General features: G+C 43.9%; 2 protein-coding genes across 2 annotated transcripts in view; one reads left to right on the top strand and one right to left on the bottom strand.

Annotated features, from left to right (window-relative positions):
* Positions 1 to 19,271, bottom strand: part of cspg4ba (chondroitin sulfate proteoglycan 4ba) — a 27,327-nt gene extending 8,056 nt beyond the window's left edge. Inside the window, exons 1-7 of the mRNA XM_012828657.3 lie at positions 19,014 to 19,271; positions 13,603 to 13,766; positions 7,390 to 10,956; positions 6,468 to 6,941; positions 5,861 to 6,037; positions 2,592 to 2,790; positions 1,411 to 1,542 (exon numbers count right to left, since the gene is read on the bottom strand). Of these exons, the coding sequence (XP_012684111.2) occupies positions 1,411 to 1,542; positions 2,592 to 2,790; positions 5,861 to 6,037; positions 6,468 to 6,941; positions 7,390 to 10,956; positions 13,603 to 13,766; positions 19,014 to 19,077 (4,777 nt within the window). The 5' untranslated portion in view covers positions 19,078 to 19,271. The remainder of the gene's footprint in view (positions 1 to 1,410; positions 1,543 to 2,591; positions 2,791 to 5,860; positions 6,038 to 6,467; positions 6,942 to 7,389; positions 10,957 to 13,602; positions 13,767 to 19,013) is intronic.
* A 752-nt stretch (positions 19,272 to 20,023) lies between these two features.
* si:dkey-193c22.1 (uncharacterized protein LOC567837 homolog) lies at positions 20,024 to 23,879 on the top strand. The gene is made up of 10 exons (XM_012828531.3): positions 20,024 to 20,219; positions 20,317 to 20,433; positions 20,975 to 21,026; positions 21,174 to 21,323; positions 21,812 to 21,932; positions 22,081 to 22,287; positions 22,425 to 22,508; positions 22,733 to 22,874; positions 23,076 to 23,238; positions 23,424 to 23,879. Coding segments are annotated over exons 3-10 (1,104 nt in total). The 5' UTR covers positions 20,024 to 20,219; positions 20,317 to 20,433; positions 20,975 to 21,024; the 3' UTR covers positions 23,659 to 23,879.
* The last annotated feature ends 1,561 nt before the right edge of the window (positions 23,880 to 25,440 follow it).

Genomic DNA, 25,440 nt, shown 5'->3' on the forward strand with positions numbered 1-25,440 from the left:
ACTGCTAGACCGCTTACCTCATGATCTGGGAGTTTGGGAATGCTCTGCTTACTGCTAATGGATAGACAACTCATCTGTGAGTCTCTCTGAGAGTCACTACACTACACTTCACACACACACACACACACACGCACGCACACACATGCACGCACACACACACACACACACACACACACACACACACACACACACAACTATATTATATAATTGCTCTATTATATTGACAGCTCTTCATAGGGCCAGCCCTGGCTAAATTGATTATGAAGGCATTTAGAAAAGTCATGCAAACAATTACAGGAGGCCAGTAAGGTTGAGACAGCAGCTCAGACATGCTAATGCACCACAGATGGGTGGAGAGACAGTGCTGCTACTGCTGCTGACAGCACAGGAAAGGAGGGCTCTGTATGAGACACACGTACACACACACACACACACACACACACACACACACACACACACACACACACACACACACACACACACACACACACACACACACACACACACACACACACATAGACACATACACATGAACTCTCTCTCTCTCTGCATGAACACACACACACACACACACACACACACAAACATACACACATACGCAGACACACACACTTGATATTGACCCAAGCACACGTCTACAGGCATATACACACCCAGATTCACAGAGGATCATACACACAAGTGCCAGCAGACCCACACATGTGCACATCCACACACACACACACACTCACACAGGAAGGGAGGGGAACCTGCCATAATTGGGGGACTTTCTTGCCTTAAAAGGGCCTTCTTCTAGAGTCAACACATACCCTGTGACGTCGTAGGTCTTTTACTAAAAAGGCTACAGTCACACATGACTACTGCCGCCCTAGCTAAAGTAAATACCCAAGGGTACCACTGAGACACACCTTTTCCCCTCACTGCGTTTAGTCCACCCACTTCTTTTTAATGCCAGTAATGCTCAGTGTGAAAGCCCACACTCTTGCTTTAGATTAGGCCTCCATAATATGTATATATGAGTCGATAAGAAACCTGTCAGTCTCAACATCACAGTAGACACAAGGGTTTTCCCTTCCTTTGGTGGGGCTGAGTAAATATCTTGTCAACCTCAACAACGGTGTTGACCAAGCATGCAGACAGAAAAAAAAAGAATTGACTTTGGCTAACCTTTACATAGCTTATCAAGAAATGCCACCTTCCACTGTTTGTCTGAGGTATGGGCATGAGGTATGAGGTATGAGGTATGAGAAACACTGGGCGTCATGCAGCAACATTCTCTTACATTCCTTTTCTATTTTCACTGAAACTGGAATTGCTCTCACAGTGATGACGTCGTTTATGATGATATGTAGCGGTGAAGCAGTCCAACCAACAGCTAAGCCCTGGGAAAGTCGGCACTATTAGGCTTACCAGGGAACACCTTGAGGGGTCCATTCTTGGCCAGGCTGATGACCAGGGCGCGGGCGGTGATGCTGAAGATCTGCCTGGGGGCGAAGTTCACCCCATCATTTACCTGGAAGTTAAACCCTCCAGCCATGGCACCTTACGAAGACCACATTGACAAAAAAAATAATAAAAATAACATGTTAATAAGTGCTTGTTGGCCTTACAAGGCAGAATCCAGTTTAATGTCTTTCTTTTCCAAAGAGACAGCGCCTCTAGAGAGCAAATGACCTTAAATTAAAGCGCATATAAGGATGGGGGGGGATGGGAGAGAGGGGAGTGCGAGATAAGCATCGGGACAGTAAGCAGGGGCTGTTATCGTATCGGAGGTACTGCAGAGGACATGCTTACATAAGCACCCTGCAGCCCACTCAGCACTTCGCCAAGCGCAGGGAAGGCGTCTCCATACTACGCCTGCTCCCCGACTGCCATTCAAACGTGGGCACACACAGTCAAATAATAGTTGAAGATTTCCCAGTGAATATCGAAAAAGTATTTTTGCTAGTAACTAACTGGACATTGAACGGGTATTGCTGCCAAGCTCATAAGCGTGCCAGTAGAAAGGGTAATGAGAGATATGGCCTGACAGTTATTCAGAATTACTCTGGTCAACAATGGTCAACAGCAGATACGTTGATGCTGATATAAACGTAGACGTGAACTAAAATGTCCTATTGAGAAAACTCAACAGCAACATACTGCCTTACAAAACAGTATCTACACATCTCGTAATGTATAGCCAGGTTTGAGTTAGCGGAGACACACCCTCTTCAGACCAAGCCAGGCAACAGGCATCAGATGTGTTGTGTTGTATTATCATGTGGTGTATGGCATGTCTATGAGGTGTGGTGACATCAGGCTATATTGCATTGTGCCATGCTCTGTATGTTATAAGCCTTTGCAAACTGTTTTAAAGTGTGTTATATTATATGGGAGGGTGCTATGCTTGGCTGTGTGTTAAATTGTAACAGTGAAGTATCCAGCTGTGTGTGGAAAGCAGTTTCTGCTGCGTAGCTGAGAGAGAAACCCAGAGGCACTCCCTCTCTCTAGCTCGCTTTTAATGTATCAAACTCTCTCTCTTCTTTCTCTCTTTCTCGCTGACTTTCTCCCTTCCTCTATATTTCTCCCTCTCACTCTCTGTCTCTTACCATTGTGGACGAAGAGAAGCTGGCCCTGCTGGATGTGAGCCTGTGTGAAGTTCATCAGTGGCCTGGTGGGGGCGCTCTTGAGGGCCAGGTGCCCATTGCTGGGCTGCGTGACCAGGAAGAAGAGATCTTCTGCAGGAGAGTCCTCATCGGCAGCGTTCAGGTCGCTGGTGGTGATCTCTGTCACGGAACCCACCCACACCTGCCCACGGAACATAGAACACAGAACAGAGGCAAAAAGAGGTGTGCTGTTAGAACAGCATGGGGGTTTTGAATACTTTTAGCCTGATATTTGGATATGCGTTATTCACCCCCTGATTTCTAGGCCATTGCTGGCTACATTAATTTTAAATAGAAACAAAGTTGGGGAATTGAGGAATTTGAAATGGAATGGGAAATTCACACTAACTACCAGCAAAACCAAACTCATGACAATCTGAGTGAAAAAAAGCACTGTCCTGCGACCTAGCCCGAGTGTATCACAGTCTAACAATGTCACGGATTATGAGCAACCTTGTGCCATAGCTTCACAAGCGGGCTCTTGCTCATTGTAACTGCTTTTGGGCAATAGAGTAAAACTTCCTGAGTCAAAGGCGGACTAGCTGTCGGGAAGTTTGGGAATTTCCCCGGTGGGCTGATCTTGTTTTCTTTTCTCTCAGTTTCTATTTCCCAGCCCCCTAGACATCATAGCCTTTACAAATATTCAATATGTCGTCTAAGATGCAGCCACACGGCTGGTGCAACCTGTAGTCCAAATGGCAATGAGAGCTTTTGCATCACAACTGCAAAGCAGCTCCCCCTCGGGCAGTTCGTTGTTGAGACATGGAAAGAAAGAGGAAAGCAGAGACCAGCAGGGTAGGAAAGGAGTGCCAGAAAAAAAAAGCAGCACAAAGTGTGAAAGAATACCTGACTTGTTTAGTCTGCTGCGCGTGATGAGGAGAGTAGTGAAGAGGCAGGAGCATCAGCGAGTGAACAGGAAGCAGGTGCTGTGTCATGCAAGGTGCTGTGAACTAGATAAATAAACTAACTAAAGAACAAAATGTTTCTGAAACTGGGGTTTCAACCCTAGAGTCCTTCTGAACGCTTCCAAGGTTTAACTAGTACTCAAGTGTAAAGACGCAAAACAATCCTTAAAAAGGCTCCAACTTGGGAAAAAACTGTTGTAGGCTTTTCGACTGTAAATTGGTCAAATAAACTGTAAAGTATAAAAGAATGATCTGCTAATATCTCTATCAGTATATTCTGAGACTGAAAGATGCCGGAAGAGGGAGAGCACAGATCAAATTAAAGGAGAAAAAACTGTTGCCGAGTGGCAACTATCTTGAATAATACATCACATATGTGTTTGCCAAGGTTGGACTATTCATTCTGAATTCAATGAACACAGCATAACATTTGATGCTCTGGTTTATAAAATTGGAGCCACTTGACAGCATATTACCAGGTAATATGCTTTTAGTTGCCAGTCTGTCTCTGTTCCTATCTGTGATGGTGAAAATACTGGCCAAAGAGAGCACAGCTTGGACAATGGGTTAAACCGCAGTGGCACGCACTGCATGACTAAACAATTACAGACTTCTGCATTAGACAAGGCTGTGGAACTGCGCAATTTCCCTCTAGTATGACTTAAGTGTATTTTTGTATGCCTGCACACACACACACACACACACACACACACACACACACACACACACACACACACACACACACACACACACACACACACACACACACACACATCTCTGTCCATCTCAGATGACAATATATAGTCGACCAGTATCTCTAGGAGCACAGAGACTTGCTGTGTCTTCAGCTCAAATCAAATCAAAACAAATCTTTCACGTACACACGTCATGTGAACTCTCTATCAGCTGTGAGAGAGTGGTGTGGGCCAGGATGGTGCTGGATTGTGCTAAGAGAGAGAGAGCTGTGAGGCAGGCCTAATCCTCTGCTGTCTCAGGCTGTCAGTGCAGTGTGCTGTGGGACTCCCTTCAATTAGCACCTGAGGAGGAGCAGCCACTGCCTCTGCTTACAGAGCAAACTCCTCTGAGAGCAGATACTTAGACAGAGTGCACAGGGGATGCTAAAATAAGATATATTCTCATAGACACACTCGCACACACACACGTGCGCGCATGCCCGTCTCCTGCCCTCCAAACACACAATGAAGACACACACACATGCATAAAGTGAGACCACTCACTCAACTATCAAATCATGAATTTAGACTTTCTAGCACTACATTTTCATTTCAGCCATAAACATATGAATGTAATCTTTCTTCACATATTAATCAGTTAAATCAGTTTGCTTCTGTCTAATTAGTAAAACCTCGTATGGCATCCAGATAAATACTGGTGATAATGGTACACTATAAAGAGTGGGTTTTTTGAGCCATCTAGTGGACATATTGGGAACTACAAAGGCTTTCATGTACTTTTAGTTGAACTACTTGGTTGATTTCCTGATCCTGTGTTTTGGTTAAGAACTGTGATATTTATCTATGTATGAAGCTCTGTTCACCTTAAAGGAGTCAGTGAGGTGCATCACAGGCTTATCCGCACCCCGTGATAAAAGATTTATGATGGAAAGGTCACCCCAGGAAAACATTTCTCATGACCTAATTACCAGACCATACAGTCAGGAATGGACTGAGATTCACCCTCGCTATAGCGGTCCAGTGTTCTGGAACTCCAGGCATTCAGGAATGCCACAGGGGGATGTGCTATTCTGAGTCGAGCCTTCCCTCAGATACACACACGGCCCGACATCAGCTGACAGTGACTGGCTCTAGGCACCAGTCCACCTGCCACATGGACACACACTGCGGTGTTACACTCTATCTCATCAGCCCCATAACACACCTTAAACACTGCAGGCAGAGCTTACATTTGTAGGATGATCACACATACACAGAATCACACATCTGAAATTCTTCATTGGGACCCTGCTTTCAACGCTTTAAACATGCAACTATGTTAGGATTAATTACATAGCAATTAAAGTTTTTGGCAGGTCCTTCAAATGTGTCAACATGTAATTAGTGATGTACAGGATTATTACTACGTATTAATAACGTGTTATTTATTGTTATTTAATTGTTATTCAATTGTTATTTAACTGTACAAAGGGGCTGATTAAAAAAAAGAAAAAAAGTCAGGTAGGTCATACATATCCCCACCCACCCATATATACACCCGCATACACACACACAAGTTGTGTGAGAGGTGTCTTTATATAGCTCAGGAAAGATTACACACACTCAAACTCACCCTTAAGACCCTATTGGCTGTGACAACAGGGAGCTGGTCATTGACGGGCGTGACCTCAACAAACAGTGTCTGTGGTGCGCTGTGCTTCCGCAGGTCCGTGTCATTGGCGGTGACAGTGAAGCGGTCATCCAGGGTCTCGCTGCCATCATGCACGTAGTAGATGAACTCCTGCTCCACCTGAGGGAGCGAAGGGGAGAGAGCCACGGGGCAGAGTTAACAATAACAACAGAGCCAACGAAGGATGAGAGGCGTGTCTTTTTCTTAGTGTGCTGCCTGTCCTGTTCAGTGTTACTTGCGTAAAGATGAACTGACAGGAATGAAAACAAAGGTCCATCTTTTTGCCTGGTTGTATCTGAATGCTTTTGAAAGAAATATTGGGGACTATATAAAACTATATAAAAGGGGACTGATTTGACCTTAACCGCCCACTCCACACAAACAGGCAGATCTGGATCCCAAATATATACCAATGTAGTGTATATCAAATGAACATACATCTTCCATGTGGAACCATTTCCAGGTAAATTTTTTCCTACAGTTAAGACTTTTCTTTCAATGAGAACAAAGACATAACCTCTCCTTTCTCAGCGTGGTCATGAAGCCTTACCTCCCTCCTGGTGAAAGACGTGAGTTGGGTCCCGGGGAAGCGTCCATGCTCGATGTGGCCGTGCTGGGGCCCATCACTCACACTGTACTGAAAGTTCAGGCCTTCGTAGTGCCTGTTAGTGACCAGGAGCACCTGCTCTGTCAGAGCCTTGGAAGCCCCTTCCTTGAGGGTGAAGTTGGAGACCTCCAGGGGTATGAGACTGGGGATGACGTCCACGGACACGGTGATGTTGTTGACCTCCGTGACCCCGTTGCTGGCCTGCAAAGTGAGGGAGTCGTCCAGGTGCCCTTCCCCAACATGGACATACTGGAGGTTGCCGTCGTTGATGTCCTCCTGGCTGAAGGTCTCCACTGGGTTCTCCTCCGTTCCCACATAGCTCTCCTCGTCCTCCATGAAACGCCGCAGGTACCCATGGGACGGGGCAGCTGTGACCGTGAATATGATCTCAGAGGGCAAGTTATCCTCATGAGAAACCTGAAACATTACAGTGTATTTAAATTAGCATTATGTTTTAGATACACATAGTTATGGTTTGTATTTTAAGCATGGGAGGGTTTTCTACCTGCCTGTTTTCTACCTCTAACTGCTGTGTCACACCTGACTGTGTAACTACAAAATGACTGTGTAACTACAAAGCCTGTGATTTACAAAAAAACAGATGTGTTCAGTAAATCAAGAGCAGCAAAGATGAGTTTTATTACTCAGGTGTGGCAGAACTGCTTAAGTGTATATGGAAAACATGTAGGGCGTAGGTACCCCAATAGCACCAGGAATGAAAACTCATATGTTCATTAAGTTGATGTTCTATTTTCTTAGTCTTTGCTAAAAAATAAAGGCACTCTTTAGGCACTTTATTAGGGTTATGAATCATATTTACATGTGGTGTTTTATGACATATAAAGACTGTCCATTGACTACTCACCTCAAGTGTGCTCTTCTCTATCTTAACAGGCTTTCCCTCCTCCACCAGGAAAGGTTTATTCTTCAGGATGACAGGCGGCCTTTGGTGGCTTTCCAGGTACACTTTAACTTTCACTGTAGCGTCCACAACCAGGTCCTTAGCTTTCACCTTGATGGCAAAGAAGTCCGCCATGTTTTTACTGTTGTCGTGGCGATAGGCCACAAGCCCCTCCTTCAGCTCAGCCTGTGTGAAGACTGTGACGCGGGTCCCGTGCCAGAACAGTCCGCCGTGTTTCGGTGCCTCGCTGACCATGAACGTGACCTCGTCGTCGTCCCGGATGTCGAGGTTGGTGAGTACGCTGAAGGCTGTGGTGTTAAACACCCTCTCGTGTCCCTTCTGCACCAGCAGGCCCGTGTTGTTGCCCACCCTGAGGTAGGGGTCGTGGGCGCTGATGTCCAGCAGCGTGGACACGTAGTGCTTCCCGTCGGACACGAAGAGCACAAAGCGACCCGAGCTGACGCCGCGGTGCGTGAACAGCACGTGCTTCTTCTCCAGGTCCTCCTGCCGGAACTGGTGCAGGCGGCGGGACGTGTCGTTGGCCATCACCAGGTCCCCCATGGGGATGCCCCGCCGTGTGTAAACCAGCTGGTCGTCGATGAAGTCTGAGTCCGCGTCGTGGAAACAGAGGTCGTCCAGTGTCAGGAGCCTCTGGCCGTCGCGCACCACGTGGAAGACTTTGTCCACAAGTCGCACGGGTTTCTCGTCATTCACCAGCTGGATGGAGATGTTAAACAATCCTTCCTTGGGGGTAACATAGTCATCCTCCTCTGATGATGAAGGATCTGGGGTTAGGCTGGTGGAGGCCACGAAGGTGAAGTAATCGTCTGTCGTCTCGCTGTCATCATGGATGTAGATAAGACGTTCTCCAAGGATGTCCTCGTTGCTGAAGGAGACGATGTTGCTGTTGTCCGAGGTAGAGTTAGATGTGTTGATACGCGTCACTCTTCCATGTTTTGGGCCTTTCATGATGGTGTAGTACATCTCATTGGTGCTCAGCGTCTCTGCAAACAGTTCCTCTTTCGTAATGAGTTTGCTTTCCCCTTCCAGGAGTGACAGCCCTTCATTCTTCAGGAAAATGCTGTTAACATCTGCCTTGATACCAAGAGTGAAATTATGACCGGCCGTGTGAGAGTGCTTGGTGAAAACGTGAAAGGTGAACGTATCACTTGTGTCTTCGAATGGCCTATCCACCAACTGATATTCAATTTTTCCATCAGTCACATTTGTTTGACTGAAGGTAGAGTTGTCCCCCAGCACCACATCATTCAATAAAAGCTTTCCCTTCTTTGGTGGAGACAGTATCCTAAAATAGAGCCCCTCCTCAGGGATAGTAACCCCTTGTCCCTCAACATAAAGATACTCAGAGTCAATCACAACCCTTCTTATTTTGTCCATGTCCACCATTTCGTTTCTGACTATGTCATATCTGATCCATTTCACTTTGATTGGAAACACAAGCTCTTCCGTGGCTTTCGTCGCCACGGTGACTGTACACTTAAACTGATCCGTAACATCCTCCTCCTGGATCTCCTGAAAAGTGCTGATGTATCTGAGACGTTCCTTTTCTAGGAGTCTCTGTGAGAAGGAGCCGGTATGCTTCCATTCTCCGCTCGAATGTAGCCTCTGAAGCTCCCCAAACTGGGGTTGCTCGGTGATGTCATAACGGATATCCACTGTCTGCTTCACTGCGTTTGTCTGGACAGCCAACTGTCTCGTGCCGATCAGGACCGTCTCGCCCTGTGTGACTTTCACCCCTGTGTTGTTGCCGATTTTATACTCCATAGCCACAGCCAAAACCCTAAGGACCACAGTGTTGCTGACCTTCTCTCCATCGCTGACCCTCAGCACAATTCTTGAGTTCTTCACCCCGGTGTGCACATAATTTATCTTCCCTTCCTCCAGGGCAGTGTGGGGAAATGACGTCAACACCTGGCCAAGGTTTTCCTCATTCTCCAGATACCCCGCATCTGCATTGAGTTTCCCCAGCACTGAGTAGACGAGGTCTGTGTAGTTGCTGTCAATGTCCGTGGCTCTTAGCACCTCGGTGGTCAGAGGCTTCCTGGAGTCCTCCAGCAGCGAGAACAGGTTGCCCTCGGGTAGGCTTAGCTCAGGGGCATCATTTGTTGGCGTCAAGGTGATGTTGAAGCGGTGCATCTTCTTCCCCTTCAGGTAGGCAGGGACCTCCTTCCTGCTGCTGGAGAAGACGGAGAACATGAAGAAGTCCTGCGGGTCCTCGGCGCCCCCGTGGATGTACATGACGCGGCCGTGCCACAGGTCCAGCATGCCGAAGGTGTTCTCCTCCTGCTCCTCGTCCACATCTAGCCTCAGCTGCCCGTGCACTGGCTGCTCCTCGATGCGGAACGTGATCTGCGACTGGCGGATGCCCAGCTTCTTGAAGTCCAGGTTCACCTTGATGTGCTTGGACTCCAGCGAACCCCGGCCTCCCTCTGGCACCACCAGGTCCCTGAGCACCAGGAAGTTGTGGCCGTACTTCTTCACCAAGCCTTTGGCGAGCGTGGACATGTGCACTGGAGGAGTTTGGGTCACAGAAGCCAGCAGGGTCACGGGGTTTGTTGTTGTGGTCATCTCTGGCTCTCTCTCTGGCTCACAGCCTACAGAGACGTCTTTGGTGACGAGTGCCTGAGGCAGACCCATGCTGGCCTGATTCACTTTGATATCCCTTAGACAGCCTTTGAAAGAGCCACCTCTGACTCGCTTGCCTGACACGGACACCAGTCCAATCTTCCTAAGCTCAGAGCGTCTGCTATCATCAACGCCGCCCACAAACATTGGCCCCTTCAGCTGAAAGCTTTTGGATCTGGCAGCGATGCTGGACTTGACCGTCTCCTCATCCACCGTCAGTTGAAGGCTCTTGGCAGTAAAGTACAACTTGACATAATGCCACTTCTTGTCATTGATGAAAGTGAGAGAGAGCAGCTCTATTTTAGACTCACTCCTGCCTACAACCGCAACTAACAGGCCCTCTTGGATTTCCAAGGCCACAAAGTCCCCCTGACGTGCTGAGTTGTAGAGGATGATCCCGTCGTTGGCTGAAGTGTGTATGGAGCACTCAAACACCCACTCCTGCTGGGCAGTCCAAGGCGGGAGGGACACATACGCCCGGGAGCTGAAGAAGCTGATAGGATCGTCCTCACTGGCCAAAAACTGGGGGCTGCAGCCCAGAGAGACCTCATAGACATTCTTCATCCCAGAATATGGCCTCAGAGAAGACAGGAGGTTGTGTTCGTTGAATATCACTTCATCTAGGCAGCCACGGAAACCGGTCAAGTCGCCGGGCAGGTAGAGTTTGTCGAGACCCCCTGAGCCTCCCACGAAAAGTCCATCCTGGACGCTGAGTTCCTGCTCTGGCCGGGGCATCTTCACTCTGGCGTGGGAGTGCGTGTCCACGGTGAGGGTGACATTGTAACGCTCGTGGAGAAGCTCCAGCGTGTGCCAGGCTAGGTCACTGAGCTGGGTGCCTTTGTCTGAGAGCAAGACTCGCTCCCCAGCACCTAAATCTAACCTCACCTGGAGTGGGGAAAAACAGAGAAATAGTTTCAGTGTTAAATTAAACTATTCAAAATGATAGGATCAGGAAAAGCAAATATGTTTCACTTCAACATCCAAAGATTAATTTGAAATAATTCATCAGATGTCTGTAGATACTGATAGACTCAATATTTACCTTCACAGAAGATTGCATTTTAAACCGCTAGCAACAAAATTGGCTCTTGGCACAGTCATTGTCAACTCAAGGCTAATAAGACCAATTGATTTACAATGATGTAAAATAAATAAACAGTACATTAAATGTGAATGAGCCAGGTCAGAAGTAGTGGTAGCCATTGTATGCATTTGAATACATACATTTGGCCTGATGTCATGAAGCAATACAGTGGAGGACTTTGTAAAGTGCTTGTGGCTGTTTGAGGGGACTATTATAGTCTAGCCTGCAGCCTGTGATGGAGCTGTCACTGCGTCTTGAGTGGAAGGGTGGAAGTTGCACTGGGAGGATGGACTTGTCAAGGCTTGCAGAGAACTTTCAGGCATTTCAGAGAGAGAGAGAGAGAGAGAGAGAGAGAGAGGGAGGGAGGGAGAAAGAGAGAGAGAGAGATGAAAGAGAAGAAACAGTGGGAACATAAAGACAGAGAAATGAGAGAAGACAGGGTGGGAGGGAGAGATAGAAATAGAGAGGGAGAGATAGGGTGAAAAAGAGGATATAAAAGAATGGCAGGAGGAATGAGAGAGAGACAAAGAGAAAAAGGAGAGAGAGAGAAAGAAAACAGTGCTCATCAACCACTCACTGGGAGGGTTATCCCATCCCAGCCTTGGGACAGTTGGGTGGGAAAGAAAAAGTTTTTGTTTGGTGACCTGGGACGTTGATTAAGGATGTGGAACTGAGCATTTTCAGCTCCTCACGCTCAAAGCCCCATCACATGCGAGTATCTGAGCACCGAGGACTCCCTCAAACAAGCCTAGTTCTGTCGTAGCCTCAGGATAACCTCCAAATCCACAGTTACCCACATCAGTGACACTTAGTGTAAATACAGCTAAAATCCATCTCAAGGGCTTTATGCAATGTTTGCTCCCAACACTTCTGTGTTAGTACCGACAATTGTGGGTCTCTCTATCTCTTTCTCTCTCTCTCTCTCTCTCTCTCTCTCTTTCTTGCTCTCCCCCCCCTCACCCCCTCACTGTACAAGCTCATTGTGTTGATCTTATCTGACATAGCTGCAGCAGGCAACCTTTATAAGGACCGCGGTCAGAGTCTTCCAGTGATGAATGTATTTTGTTCCCCACACACAATAATGTCATCACAGCTCAAACTCCCTCAGCCCAGAAATAGAATGACCACCATGCCTGTAACGTAAACCCCTTTTTTCACTCTGTCAGGACTTTGCAGCTGTGCAGCTTGTGTTTACTCTAAAACCACGCTAGTAAACAAATACTGGATTTTGAATTCATCACACTTAACAAAACAATGAAGAGTGAGGATTGATCTCCAATCATTCATGGAAGTATGGAGGCCTGACTAGAGGCCTGACTTCAGTAATGGTAAGCTTTGAATAAAGAGGTAAAACGATGAACTTCCATATGCTGTATTTTTTAGCTCACAAACAAAATCCCCATTACCTGTGTCTAGCACATGTGCACAAATTGGATAGGTGTAGTTTTGATTAAACCTGCCCACTAGATTAGTTTAACCAGGTTCAGTGCCTGTTCAGCCACACAAAGGCAAATCAAATGACACCTTTCTCTCTCTCTGTGGGGATTCCTGTGCGCTCCACTCTACAGAGACAGGAACACTCCTGAACTCTCCTGAGCTAACCCCCTGTTAACCCTTAGAGAACACGTGTTACTATTTTTATGAGGCAATGGAAGATGTCTGAGACATGGAGATGGTGCTAGAGGCTGCAGGGTGTGTGTGTGTGTGTGTCTCCCAGTGAGTGTCTGCACGTGTCTGTGAGTCTAATTGTATGTGCATTCTGCGTGTTTAAGTGAATATGTGCGTGACAGTATCCTCAGTGTGGAGGTGTGTGATTGTGTATTTGTGTGTGTGTGTGAAAAGCGTAGCTCTGAATGTGTCTATTTGTCAGAGTGTGTGTGTGGATTAGAGCTGTTGCAGAGTTAGCGGCTATCTTCATACGGCATCCCAGTTGGTGAATGCAGACCTCATAGACAGGTTGCCCAGATTGTTCACCATGCTCTTTTAAATAATAGTGTGTCTCTGTGTGAGTATTTGTATGTGTGTGTGAGTGACTCTTTATGTCTGTTTCGGTGTGTGTGTGTGTGTGTGTGTGTGTGTGTGTGTGTGTGTTCCAGTGAGTATCTGTGAGTCTAATTATATGTGGATTCTGTGTGTTTAAGTGAATGTGTGAGTGACTCTTTATGTCTGTTTCGGTGAGTGTGTGTGTGTGTGTGTGTGTGTGTGTGTTCCAGTGAGTATCTGTGAGTCTAATTATATGTGGATTCTGTGTGTTTAAGTGAATGTGTGCGTGACTGTGTGTATTCCTGTGTGTGCGTGCGCATAGTGTTGCTCTGTATGTGTGTGTGTATTTGTATGATTGTGTGTTTGTGTGCGTGACTCTGCATTTATGTTTCTGTGTGGGTGGCTCTCTCTCTCTCTCTCTGTCTGTGTGTGTGTGTGTGTGTGCACGTGTGTGTGGTCTTCACCTGCAGGCGTCCGGCATGCAGCTCCACCGTGAGGTAATCTGTCTGCCCCGCAGCCAGGAAGAGCAGCCCGGAGCTGCTGGAGGTTCGGAAGCGGACGTGCAGAGTGTTCCGGCTGGATGCCTCCACCGCCCTCAGCTGCACAAAGCCATCGCCATAGAAGGAGGCTGTGGATTGGGGGAATGGGAGATAGGGAGGGAGGGAGGGTGTAAGGGAAGAAAGAAAAAAAAATCCCCCTTTTTAATGAACTGCTTCACTTTGAATACTGTGTGGGTGGTGTGATGTGTGAATGAAAGTTTTTTAAAAATACACTTCTGGAGTTATTGGGTTGAGTTGGCAGTGTTTTTTCGACGTAATAAATCCTACTTCCGATGTCAGGACTGTGTGGAAGGGTTTTAAATTTAGTGTTGGGTGCGTGAACCCCGTGGCAAAGATGACGATAAATCTTCAGAATCTATGGAAATTGTGATAGCTGTTACACTCTCGCTTCCAAAACACGAGATAAGGAGGAAGGGGAAGATTCTGTAACTTAGTGGAGGTTTATCCTGAATGTCTCTCTAAATGATTATTATGATTCGAGTGAGATGACATCCTGTAGGCAGAAACAAATGTATCAAATGCTCACCACTCCTTGCCACTTGCTTGTAAAACTTGCTCAGAGCTGTACAGAAAACTGCCACTTAGAATGAATAATGCAAACCCAAATAATCTACAGCAGGTCATTCCTCTCTGAATCACACACTTAATCCTTGGCACCTATCCCTATTATAGTGATATAATTTGATAAAACGAACACATGTTTGCCAAACAGAAAAGCTTATGGACAAGGTAGTTATCTGAAAGGAGTCCACCATTCACCTCACAGTCAGTCAGTGTGTGCATTCCCTGTGCCTGGCACAACTCTTCCCAAACTACTCAGCTGAGGCCTCCCTTTTTATCCTCCCTCCCTCTCTTTCTCTCTCTCTCTCTCTCTCTCTCTCTCCCCCTCTCCCTCTCTGTCATTCAGGTTAAAAGTGGCTTAACTTGCCAGACCATTCATTTACAGAGCTTCCAAGACAAAAAAAAAAAAGACAATATAAATCCAGCAACATTACAAATGACATACATAGTGAAGGAGAATAAAAGTATAATGTCATTATATGCACACTCTATGTAGTGTATTTTGTATATTTATATGCCTATCTAAACATATACTGTATGTGCATGGACTCTCTCTCTCTCTCTTTCTCTCTCACACACACACACACACAAGATAAATAGAAAGGTAGATAGGCAGACAGATGAACAGCACACAAACAGGCTACTGGCCTCTTATTTCTCTCTGAATACTGAGCATCCTGGCTGTGTCATTCAATAAAATGTGATGAAATACATTTTCCTTTGTTATTCTTTAAATATCCTTTCCATGGTTCAATGAATATTTAAGCTTCAACTTAATTCAGCTTCCGCTTATTTAAGCTTCAAGCTTTTCAAGGTTTTTGATTCAACCTCAACAGTCACACAATGACGACAGAATCACTGCTCTTCAGATTACCATGACTTTATTACATTTTCCTTTCTGTGCCAACTGTAATGACCAAACTCATACTCCGAATCCCTCTGAGTCATCTCTCTGATGTTGTCATAGTAATAGTACCCTATAGCATGTGTTGCACTTGGTATTATTACCCCATTGTAACCAATGATAGTTTTGTGCCGTAAGAACAGTGTTAATCTGATGTTGATGCTGTTGTATGCCTGTTTTAAGACCAGCTGAGGGGTCTGGTTTCAGGCCTGACCTCTTGGGATTTAAGTGCTTGACAAGTACCCCCTAAGTCTTTTAACATCTCACATTCTCCTGTAATAACAGCCTATATCTCTCTCTCTCTCTCTTTCATATCCCCCATTCTCCCTCAACAGTGGCCTCTCTCTTTTTCTCGTCATATCTCCTTTTTCCCTTCCAAGACCTCTCTCCCTCTCTTTTCATAGGTTCCATTCCCTTCGTTCTCTCTTTCTTGAAGTGGCGCCCCAGTGGCTGTTGTGTGTTGCTGGTGTGTGTGTTGCTGTGGTGTGTGTGTTGTGTGTTGCTGTGGTGTGTGTGTTGTGTGGGTGCTGTGGGGTGCGTGTGCTGGCATGCCTTGCCCTGACAGCACCTCACCCTCAACATTACAGACTTTGACAACGGCACATTGTCTGGCCACGGCCGTCCACTGAGAGCCTGGACGCAGCTGTTTTCCCTGCTCTCTCATTCTCTCTCTCTCTCTCTCTCTTTCTTTTGCTGCCGCCCTGCATTGCCCTGTAATTTAAACTAATGCGCCCTGCTTTCTCATCTGACGACAGAGAGCCCCTCACTACCCTGCGTAAATGGGGTTAAAAACCACCAGATTAGCGGGCAACCCCTAATGTCTACTTTCTAATCTACTGGACAAATTAGAACCCTCCACACAAAGCATGTTCTAGTACGTCGTGCTAGACCCGGCGACACCTACATGAACCTGGGAATCATACACTACTCTACCTCTCAGTGACTACATGTGTTCAGTTACAATTACATGTTACAGAGCCCTTGTACTAGAGTGCTAACTACACTGCTGAGTTGGTATAGTGCTGTTTAACATTCAGTAATGATGACTAACAGTACATAACAGTGCAACATACACTTTGCACTCACTTCTACAGCTGAAGGTAAAGTTAGGTTTAGGACTAGTGTTAGGGTACATATTAGTACAGAAAACAGGCTGCTCTCACACAGATCAATAATATAGTATACTGTGTTTAGTTATAGAATTGCACTGTAACATGGCTACTGCAGTATAATGTGTTGCCATGTGTTGTAATGGATTTATAAGGATACTAAAATTGATTGATGTGCGATCAACAAACATTCAAGTCTAGACAGCTATCAATCAAAATGATGGAGGGTACAGTCATACACCTATTGACCAATGCAGTGATCAATAAGATAAGCACACCATAGAATGCTGGATTGTGTCTCAAATGAGATTGTATTACCGTAAACATAAACAAAAATGGCTTTTGAGGGTGATATAAAAAAAGGCCATTTCTGGGTGAGGTTCATGAGGTTAATGTTTAAAAGTAAAAATAATCTTTTTCCAGAATGAGTATTATTCTAAAGAACCTAAATTATTAAGCATAACACAATATATGATGATTTATGTTTCATTTACACTGAGATGATATAAGGTGGCAGATATTTCTAAATATTGCAATTTTTTAAATATCCTATCATTGTCATGTTATTTAGATTAGATCCACATTCCTTTTGCAGCACATCTCACTCCTTCCTCTGCTGTGTGCACTCATTTGCTATTATGTAATGAATTAAGGTTATGGATTCACCAACCATGGGCAAATATCAGGATTTACACTTACATGCCCTGCAGACAAAACTGACCTCTCCCATTTACATATGGATACACAGCCCCATATAATTGTAACTTTTCAGACATTTAACTGAAAAGGATTTTTCGCGGATGGATGTGTTTTTGGATAGTGTCTTGACATGAGAGCTGGCTGTCACAAAGGTGCGTGCACACGTCCGTCGAGAGAGCAAGAGAGAGAAAGCCTAAGAGGCATCCGATGGAGACGCTTCCGAGGAGCTGATGCCGTAACCGCCTGCCTTTGTGTGACACTCACAGAGATATAGCAGCATTATAACACTATAATGTAATTACCAAATACATGTGCTTTTTATATGTTCATTTTCATGATTTTTCCTTATCAGTGTCATATCTTGCATATCATGTCTTGGCCATCTTCAACCTTGCTTGGAATGCAAGCGAATGGTAGTCATCTGTCACCTTAGGGACAGGGGGAGGCTCCTCTCCTTATCTCACTCTGCACTTGACCCTGACTTTGAACTGTACTCTTAAAGATGGTGTGCCAGTGGGTTCAGCTGCAGGAAGCATGAGAAAAATGCACTTCAAAGAGAAGGGGGGTCTTGTAGTGTTGAGACAATTTACTGACAAATTGTACACACTGTACTTGACAACAGAGGAAGGGCTCTTGTTAGAGAGAAACGCCAATGCAAAACGATTTAGAGCATATATTTATGTTTCATTTATGTTTATGTTAGCTTCTGATCGAATGAAATGCCTGGGTATACTTTCGACCTCTCACCCTTTTGTGGTAAACAGCCGATCCTCCTCAGTTTGGACATTGGGCATTATTCAATGTGACAAGTCTGGCGGTCAATACACCCTTGAGCATATTGTGCTTTCAATGTGAAGTCTTTTCTAAATGTGATGACTTCAGTTCAAAGCACAGTCTGACACACTGTTCCTGTCTCTGATTGGCACTGGGCAGTTAGAAGTTGGAACATGCCAAACAGAGACTGACCTTTCTAATGCTAATCCAGCTGGGCATGCCAGGGTTGAGTAATTAGTAGTTTATTTCACAAAGCTGTATGTGGATACAATGAAAGAAAGGGAGCCAGTCCATCAGTCCGAAGACTTTCAATTTTCCATAAAAATAACGACATCTTAATTTCCATTTCAAAAGCATTGTCTGCTGTAATGTAAGCTATTCCAGTTGATGGCTATCCATGCACAAAGTAGAGGCTCACAGAGCATACAGCATTTTCGCACTCTAAATTCCATGTTGTCAGGACACAATCTTATACACAATCTTAATCACAATCTGCTGGCTAGATTCAACATGAAATATTTGGCTGTAGTTCAGGTATTCAATATGACATTGACCGTCTTCTAGTACACAATTCAGGTTTAATTTAAATGTGACTAACCTTTACTAAGGATTACTTTGGATAAGCCAATGTGATTCAGCTATGACAGATAGTATTTTTCTGAAATATACAATATATTGTAAAATAATGCATTAGTTCAAAACATTCAAAAGAGATACATAATCTCTCAAATAAAACGGAAGAGTAATCGTTATTATCAGCCTAATACTAAGACTCATACACCGACAAGCAAATATAGTAGACCAGGCGATGTTTAAAGACGACATAACTATCCCAGGGCGACAGCTTCAGTGATGTAGATCCCCTGGGAAAGCTTTGACAGAAGGAACAAACCCCCAGACATGACATAGTGTCATAAATAAGTATACGAGCAGAAAGTTTTAACTGCAACCTGGAAAGAAATATTCTTTTATGTCAGAACATAATAATTAGGCCTTCCCACGATCATCTTCATTAGTGTAGGTGAAGGTCTATGGCAGTGAAATCTGGGCAGCTCAGCCATTGTTTTGTGTGCCAAGATTTGGGAAAGTTTATACGGCCGCATGCTGTTATTTGATCGCCCGGTTTGCCCTCGTGCAATTGGCTCCTAGCCTACAACGACCACCGACCCATTTAATAAATAACATATTCACTGCAAATCAATGTTCCGTGTTGCCTTGCCGGCAATTGATATGTTACGATTTGTTGCGCGAAGTTCGTAAGAGCTTACCTCCGTTTGTCAGTCCGGTCATGAACCATACCAGCGTGAACAAGAACACGGTCTTCATCTTCATCTCTAGGCTATTTATTATATTTCCAAGGAATAATCGCCAACTGTGGCTACATATTTACTGTTGTCTTTGAGCTATGTGGGACTCCAGTGCAACCGGACACCACTTTGAGAAGTCTGAGCCTCTTCTCTACTCCAAAGGCACTGTAGAGTGCTTGTAGAGCTCCGCCTTCATGCGCCCCCTCCTTGTTACTGCCTCTGATCACAGTAGCCTCCACAAAAGTGAGATCGAAGGACAGAACACATTTAATAACAAAAACGACCACCTTACACTGTTGTGCCTCAGTTCACAACATGTCGTCTAGCTTCTTCCCTATATAGCGTATCCTACCGTGCAGCTGTTTCACCAGCCATTCAGTTGTGACAACAACAAAAAAAATGTATGTTATGGAAAACAAAAATCCTTGAACCCTTTGTGGGTTCGAGGGTTAGTATTTCCTACTTTCTCAAAATAATGACTTACTGTCTCAAATAGTGACTTAATACCTCAGTATATTTTTTTCAAACTTTCGTTTCTCATTATTTTGAGATAGGCCTACTAAGTAATTATTTCTAGAAAGTTTCTCATTATAATGACAGGATCACATTGGCGGAAACAGACTTCCATAGTATGGAGCCTACAAGAAACAGGCTTTTAGTTGCAAATGGAGCGAAATGTGGTGAAGAAGACTGTAAAAAGTTATTAAATCTAATAATAGTAGTTTTTAGGATAATACATCTCATCAGTTCAAAACTCTTAAAGGTTTTCAGTTCCCCTCCTGGATCCTACTGGAAATGAAGAGAGGCTACTGCATTTTTCGAGTTTTCATTGGAGCTTTTCCACGAAGGTCTGGCTACTCGTATTTTTATTGGCTGATTTTTTAAATTGTTTTGGAGACAAACACTAGCTAGATTTTCTACACTAGTTACCAGCGTTTAGAGGTAGCATACACTAACCAATACAGCTATGCCTGAACCGATGTTTAGCTTCTGGAATTGGTTAATTGCCATGTTTTAGATTATTCACATTGTAGTCCCGCCTTCTGAGGATTTACACCAATCGGAGCCTAACTTCCGAAGTGACCGCTGATCAGGAAGACATCTGGCGCTATCGTGAAAGCTGGTGTCGGCTACCTGCCGGGTATGCCATTATTCCAGCTGTAACATGTAGGCTATCCTGATTTAACCACGTTTCTTTTATTTTAAAATTGCTCCAGAAAGAAAGGCTATACGTTCACATGTTTCAATGGTTCTGTAATTCAAGCTGCAGTATGGCCCATGATTTCTGCCTCGACACAGGCTTGGACACAATTCAACCTTGACATTTAACGTTAGCCTACAATACCATTGTGTTCGAGAATATTCGTGGGAGCATCTCAGGGTAAGTTGTAGGCTATGTAACATTCTAGACCTTTTAAAGGGTTTCTGCAACAAAGTATCGGTACTACCTTTGGCCATGTTGGGCAATTTCTCTTGCCGTATTGTCTTCATAGCAAACACAACCGTATGTCCTGTCAATATTGTGGGCCTACAATTGTTATTAGTCAAGTTATCTGACATCGGTTGCCAAGTCCCTTACTGTACTGTAAATTACTGTAAATTCATGAAACAGTCTAAGATATAATGCAAATTATGAAAAACATATGACACGTGAGTATTAAGCCGGTACTGTAGGCTTACTACGTTCACCAGTGTCCCAGCTATACTGCCACCGATCAGTGTGTAACTCAATAATAATCGTTAAAGTAGCAAATTGACTTATCGTGTGGAAAATGATCCGTGATTTATAAGTGCCATATTTGACCGCGATTTATCAGACAAACGCCATATTATTCTTGGCTCACATTAATAGCTAAGCGGAAGAAACCTCTTATAATACCGGGACCTGACATCACTGTATTTTTGTCCTGAATGTCCACTAGGCACCATTCCAAGCGGAGCACTCTAGACCACAACGAACTTCATAACAACAATGTGAGTGGAAATTTTTATTTATATTTACAAGTAGCGTTGTATATAGCATACTGCATTATTTTGCTGCACTAATGTAGTTGTAATTGTTGTTTTGGTCTCTTTTGACTGCAGTCAGCCTTGTTTGTTTGTTTGTTGTTTTGTTTGTAGGATTGGCCTGAAATACCATGTTTCCCTACCTGTGGCTGCCGGTGCCTTGTTAGTTGGGATTCCTTACAGCATTTCACTTGTCGCTCAGTGGCTGTATGGGTGGCCTAATAAACCAGGTTACAAGAAGTACATTGAGGGTCTGAAGCCCAGGTAAATTGTTTCTCAATAATATGCAATGTTGAAAATATATCTGGCTTCTGCTTTTGCGAGTAATCTAGATTAAACTACATGGATCCTGTTAGCTAAACTTTACATCACATGGTTATGCTGAACTGCTGTTGATAATCTTGTTGATATTGATTTATTTTCCCTTAAGCCACATTTCAAATGTGATGCATGTTAAAACTAAAAGAGCTGTGTTTTCTGTAATATTTTGCCACAAGTAATGTTAAAAGGTGTCAGAACTGTACAGGGCTCCAGTAGAAACATGATTTAACAAGACAGTCTACGGGCAGAACAAATCATTACCCTCTGGCATGCAAAGATGTGATAACAGAATGCCCTTTTATTGTTTGCATATTCCTAACATGATCACATTTGGAAAAATGTTAAATTATATTTGCGAAAGTGTTTTTGTGTCACTCTGCATATTTTTGGTGTGATTTTGTGTGTGTGTGTGTGTGTATGTATGTCTTTAGGCGCATATACGGCCTCTCTAGGGCAGTACTGGAAATGCTGAAATACTTCCAGTATGGCAGACTGTATTTCCAGTGGAAGTCTTGGTACAAGAATGTTAACAACGACAAGCATTATGTAAAAGTAAGCAGTTTGGGCCATAGTCAGTGGTGTACCCACTGGATTTTTGTTTGTGTGTGTGAAATTAATAGCACCATTAATGATGAAAACAGTGATAGTTCTCTGTTCGAGAAGAAAACTAATGAAACTAATGCCCCACATCTGGTTTCAGGGTATCACTTTTGGTCGCAGGGGCAAGGAGTTGGATTTATACCATTCTCCAAACATGGATCAGCATAAAGTTGTACCTGTGGTCGTGTTTATATTTGGTGGTGCTTGGGGGTCAGGAGAGAGAAGCACGTACTGTCTGCTTGCTATACAAATGGCCAAGGAACTCAATGCCAGTGTGGTTTGCCCAGATTATTCCACCTATCCGGAGGTAAGACAGCAAAGTTTTGCTTTTATTTGCTTTTAAAACATTTTAATTTAGTTTATTTTGCGATGTTAGTGGTACTGTACATCAGTTCTGTCCTTTGTTTGAGGAAGCATGTTATTACTCTGTGATGTTGTTTGCAGGGGAATGTGTTAAATATGATCGAGGACATATCAGACACCCTACTATGGGTGAGGGAGAAAGGACATCTGTTCAAAATTGACAAGGTAGCTTGAATTTTAATGCAATTGATTTGTTTTGTCTGTCTTATACTGCACATGAAGACTAGACAAATCACATGAGTAGTAAATATAATGATGCCTATACAAAAACATAAGAATACAGCATCAACAAATAACATAAATTGATTCTTTTATTTTGGAGACTATTTCTTGTGCTTTGGATTTATTCTAAGCGCTTCCATATAGAAATGTTTCATTTCTGCCCTCAGGACAACATAGTGTTAATCGGCCACTCCGCCGGGGCCCACCTCTGTGCTCTGACCACACTTTTCCTGATTGACGGAGCAGAGGAGCTTGGTATAGAGGCAGCTAAACAGGAAAAAATGACTTCAGCAATCAAGGGAATCGTGGGTAAATGGAGACTCATTTCTCTATAAAATACTTTGATTTGGGACTTTGGATACATGCCAGTACTCTAGTAAAATGAGCATTCTTTGAAAATGTTGTGCTTATTGACTATCATTAAGCTTTTTGGGTCCGAATCTATTTGTTGGATGTCTCTTTTTTTCTACGGTTTACCCTAGGCTCTAACCCTAACCCTTTTTTTTCCAGGGTTAAGTGGAGTTTATAACATCTTGGACCATTATCAACATGAAAGAATGCGTGGGGTGGAGTATGTCTCAACAATGCACAAAGCCATGAATGGAGTGCAGAACTTTAGTTATTACTCACCTACTCATGCAATTAAAAAACTTGATGAAGAAAAAATAAAAAGGTAATGAAAAATAAATAGCCATGCAATTTGTATTTTTATTGCTAGTTATATAGTAATAACATATATATATATATATATATATATATATATAATGTACTTGAAACGTCAAATAATTTGACTGCGTGTTGAGTGTTGACATAAATAGCAGTTGATTGAACATTGCTGTCATTTGTTCATTGGTGCAGAGTCCCTCCCTTTGGCTTGCTTCACGGAACCAATGACATCATAGTTCCGGAGGAGTCATCGGTGAAATTCTCCAAACTCCTGACTTCCCTTTCTGTGAAATCGTCTCTCTACCTGCTGCCTAAAATGGACCACACAGAGATAGTTACTGATCTGATGGCGCCAAACAGACATTTCTATCACACTCTCTATGGCTGTATCAAACAGGAGTACAGTAAATTCATTAAAACATGCTAAATCGTTCCTCCTCCACAAATCAACCAAGTGCTGAATTTGTGTCTTTTTCTGACATAGACCATTTTGTTAACAACTTGCTTTTCTACCTAGTGCTGTATTAAACTTCATTGTCATTTCTTTACAGACATTCTTTTTACAGTTTTACACAAAGATATCCTGTTGACATGTTTACCCCTCATGTGTGAACAAGAGATACTATTAAAATCTTATTTGCAAAAAGACTGAACTCCTTTTATCTCATTTCATAAGATAGCTTTGATGGTGAAACCTTGAAATTATACTGAAGGACCATATAGTAAAGAAAAATAACTGGTAAGCTCTATGAAACGGACTATCAATTGAGTAGTTTTGTTATAATTTAAGTGAATGTGTCAGCTCCTACCATGTTGTTTGGCTGAAAGCTGAATTTGTTTTCAGTTCTCCCAGGCGGGAACATAATCAGTGCTTAATTCACCAACTGGACTAAAGTACTGATTACACAAATTGCCATGGAATTTGGAGCAATCATCTTATGTGCCCTTAAGATTAATGGTTGAACACGATTACAGTGCTAGTGTTCTTCTGGCACAGATGTACTTATGTAAAGAGAGCTTGTTTCAGTGACTATAGCAGATTTGTCATAATGTTACCCATTCATATCTCAAACACCTTAATGATTGGAATGCAACTTTTTACAGTCCACTATTAGTTTGACAAGTGCGGTTAGTTAATATCTATTGGATTGTGGTGTGCGGACACAATATATACGTGAAGCCAGAAGCCATGGCTGACTGGGGAGATCTGCTCACTGCTAAGGAACCGGGATGCTGCTTTTAGATCTGGTGATACTACTGCATAGAGAATAGCAAGAAACAACCTGACACGGGCTATCAGAGAAGCAAAGAGGCTTTATGGGCAAAAGCTGATGTGGCCCTTTAGTAACAACAAGGACACATGGCGCTTGTGACAGGGATTCAAGACCGTAACGGATTACAAGCCCAACCTACAGACAGTCTACAATGAACCCTCCTTACCAGATAACCTCAATGACATTTACACATGATTTGAGGCCACCAACAACAGTGGGGCACAAAGAGTTACATCATCACCCTGCGACCAGGTACTCCAGTTGTTTACAGATGGTGTAATTCCGTTTTTTTCCCAGCAGTAGCCTTCACAAGGCTGCTGGACCACAAAACATACCAGGTTATGTTCTTAAAGACTGCGCAGAACAGTTGAAGGATGTCTTTACAGATGTGTTCATCATCTCACCTAGCCAATGTAGGGTGTCTACCTGCCGCAAGAGTGCAACCATCATTCCTGTGCCCAACCCGGCCTGTATGAACGACCTCCGACCTGTAGCCCTCACTCCAATAACCGTGAAATACTTTGAGCTGCTCATTATGCAATACATCAAGACCCTCCACCCTGGACCCCTTACAGTTTGTGCGCAGAACAAACCGGTCTACAGAGGATGCACTATCCACACGCTGCACTTCACTCTGACCCATCTGCGAAACAAGAAAACCTATGCCAGAATCCTATTAATCGATTTCAGCTTAGCATTTAATAAAAGAAGCTGAGGATGTTGCAGGTGGACACTGGTACTTGCAACAGGATCTTGGGTTTCCTGACGGAGAGAGGGCAGACAGCTAGAGTTGGCAGCAACATATCAAAATCCACCTTAGTGAGCACAGGATCACCTTGAGCGTTGTACTGAGTCCCTTGCTGTTTACTCTGCTAACTCATGACTGCTCTGCCAGATTGAATAACAACCACATCATAAAGTCAGCTGATGACACC

This window comes from Clupea harengus, chromosome 7, assembly GCF_900700415.2.
Source record: "Clupea harengus chromosome 7, Ch_v2.0.2, whole genome shotgun sequence".
Classification (NCBI taxonomy): Eukaryota; Metazoa; Chordata; class Actinopteri; order Clupeiformes; family Clupeidae; genus Clupea; species Clupea harengus.

Bases quoted from the DNA above. Each gene is read 5' to 3' on its own strand.
- si:dkey-193c22.1 (XM_012828531.3), top strand. The intron at 21,324-21,811 runs GTAAATTGTTTC...GTATGTCTTTAG, and splicing joins ATTGAGGGTCTGAAGCCCAG to GCGCATATACGGCCTCTCTA. The intron at 22,509-22,732 runs GTAGCTTGAATT...TTCTGCCCTCAG, and splicing joins ATCTGTTCAAAATTGACAAG to GACAACATAGTGTTAATCGG.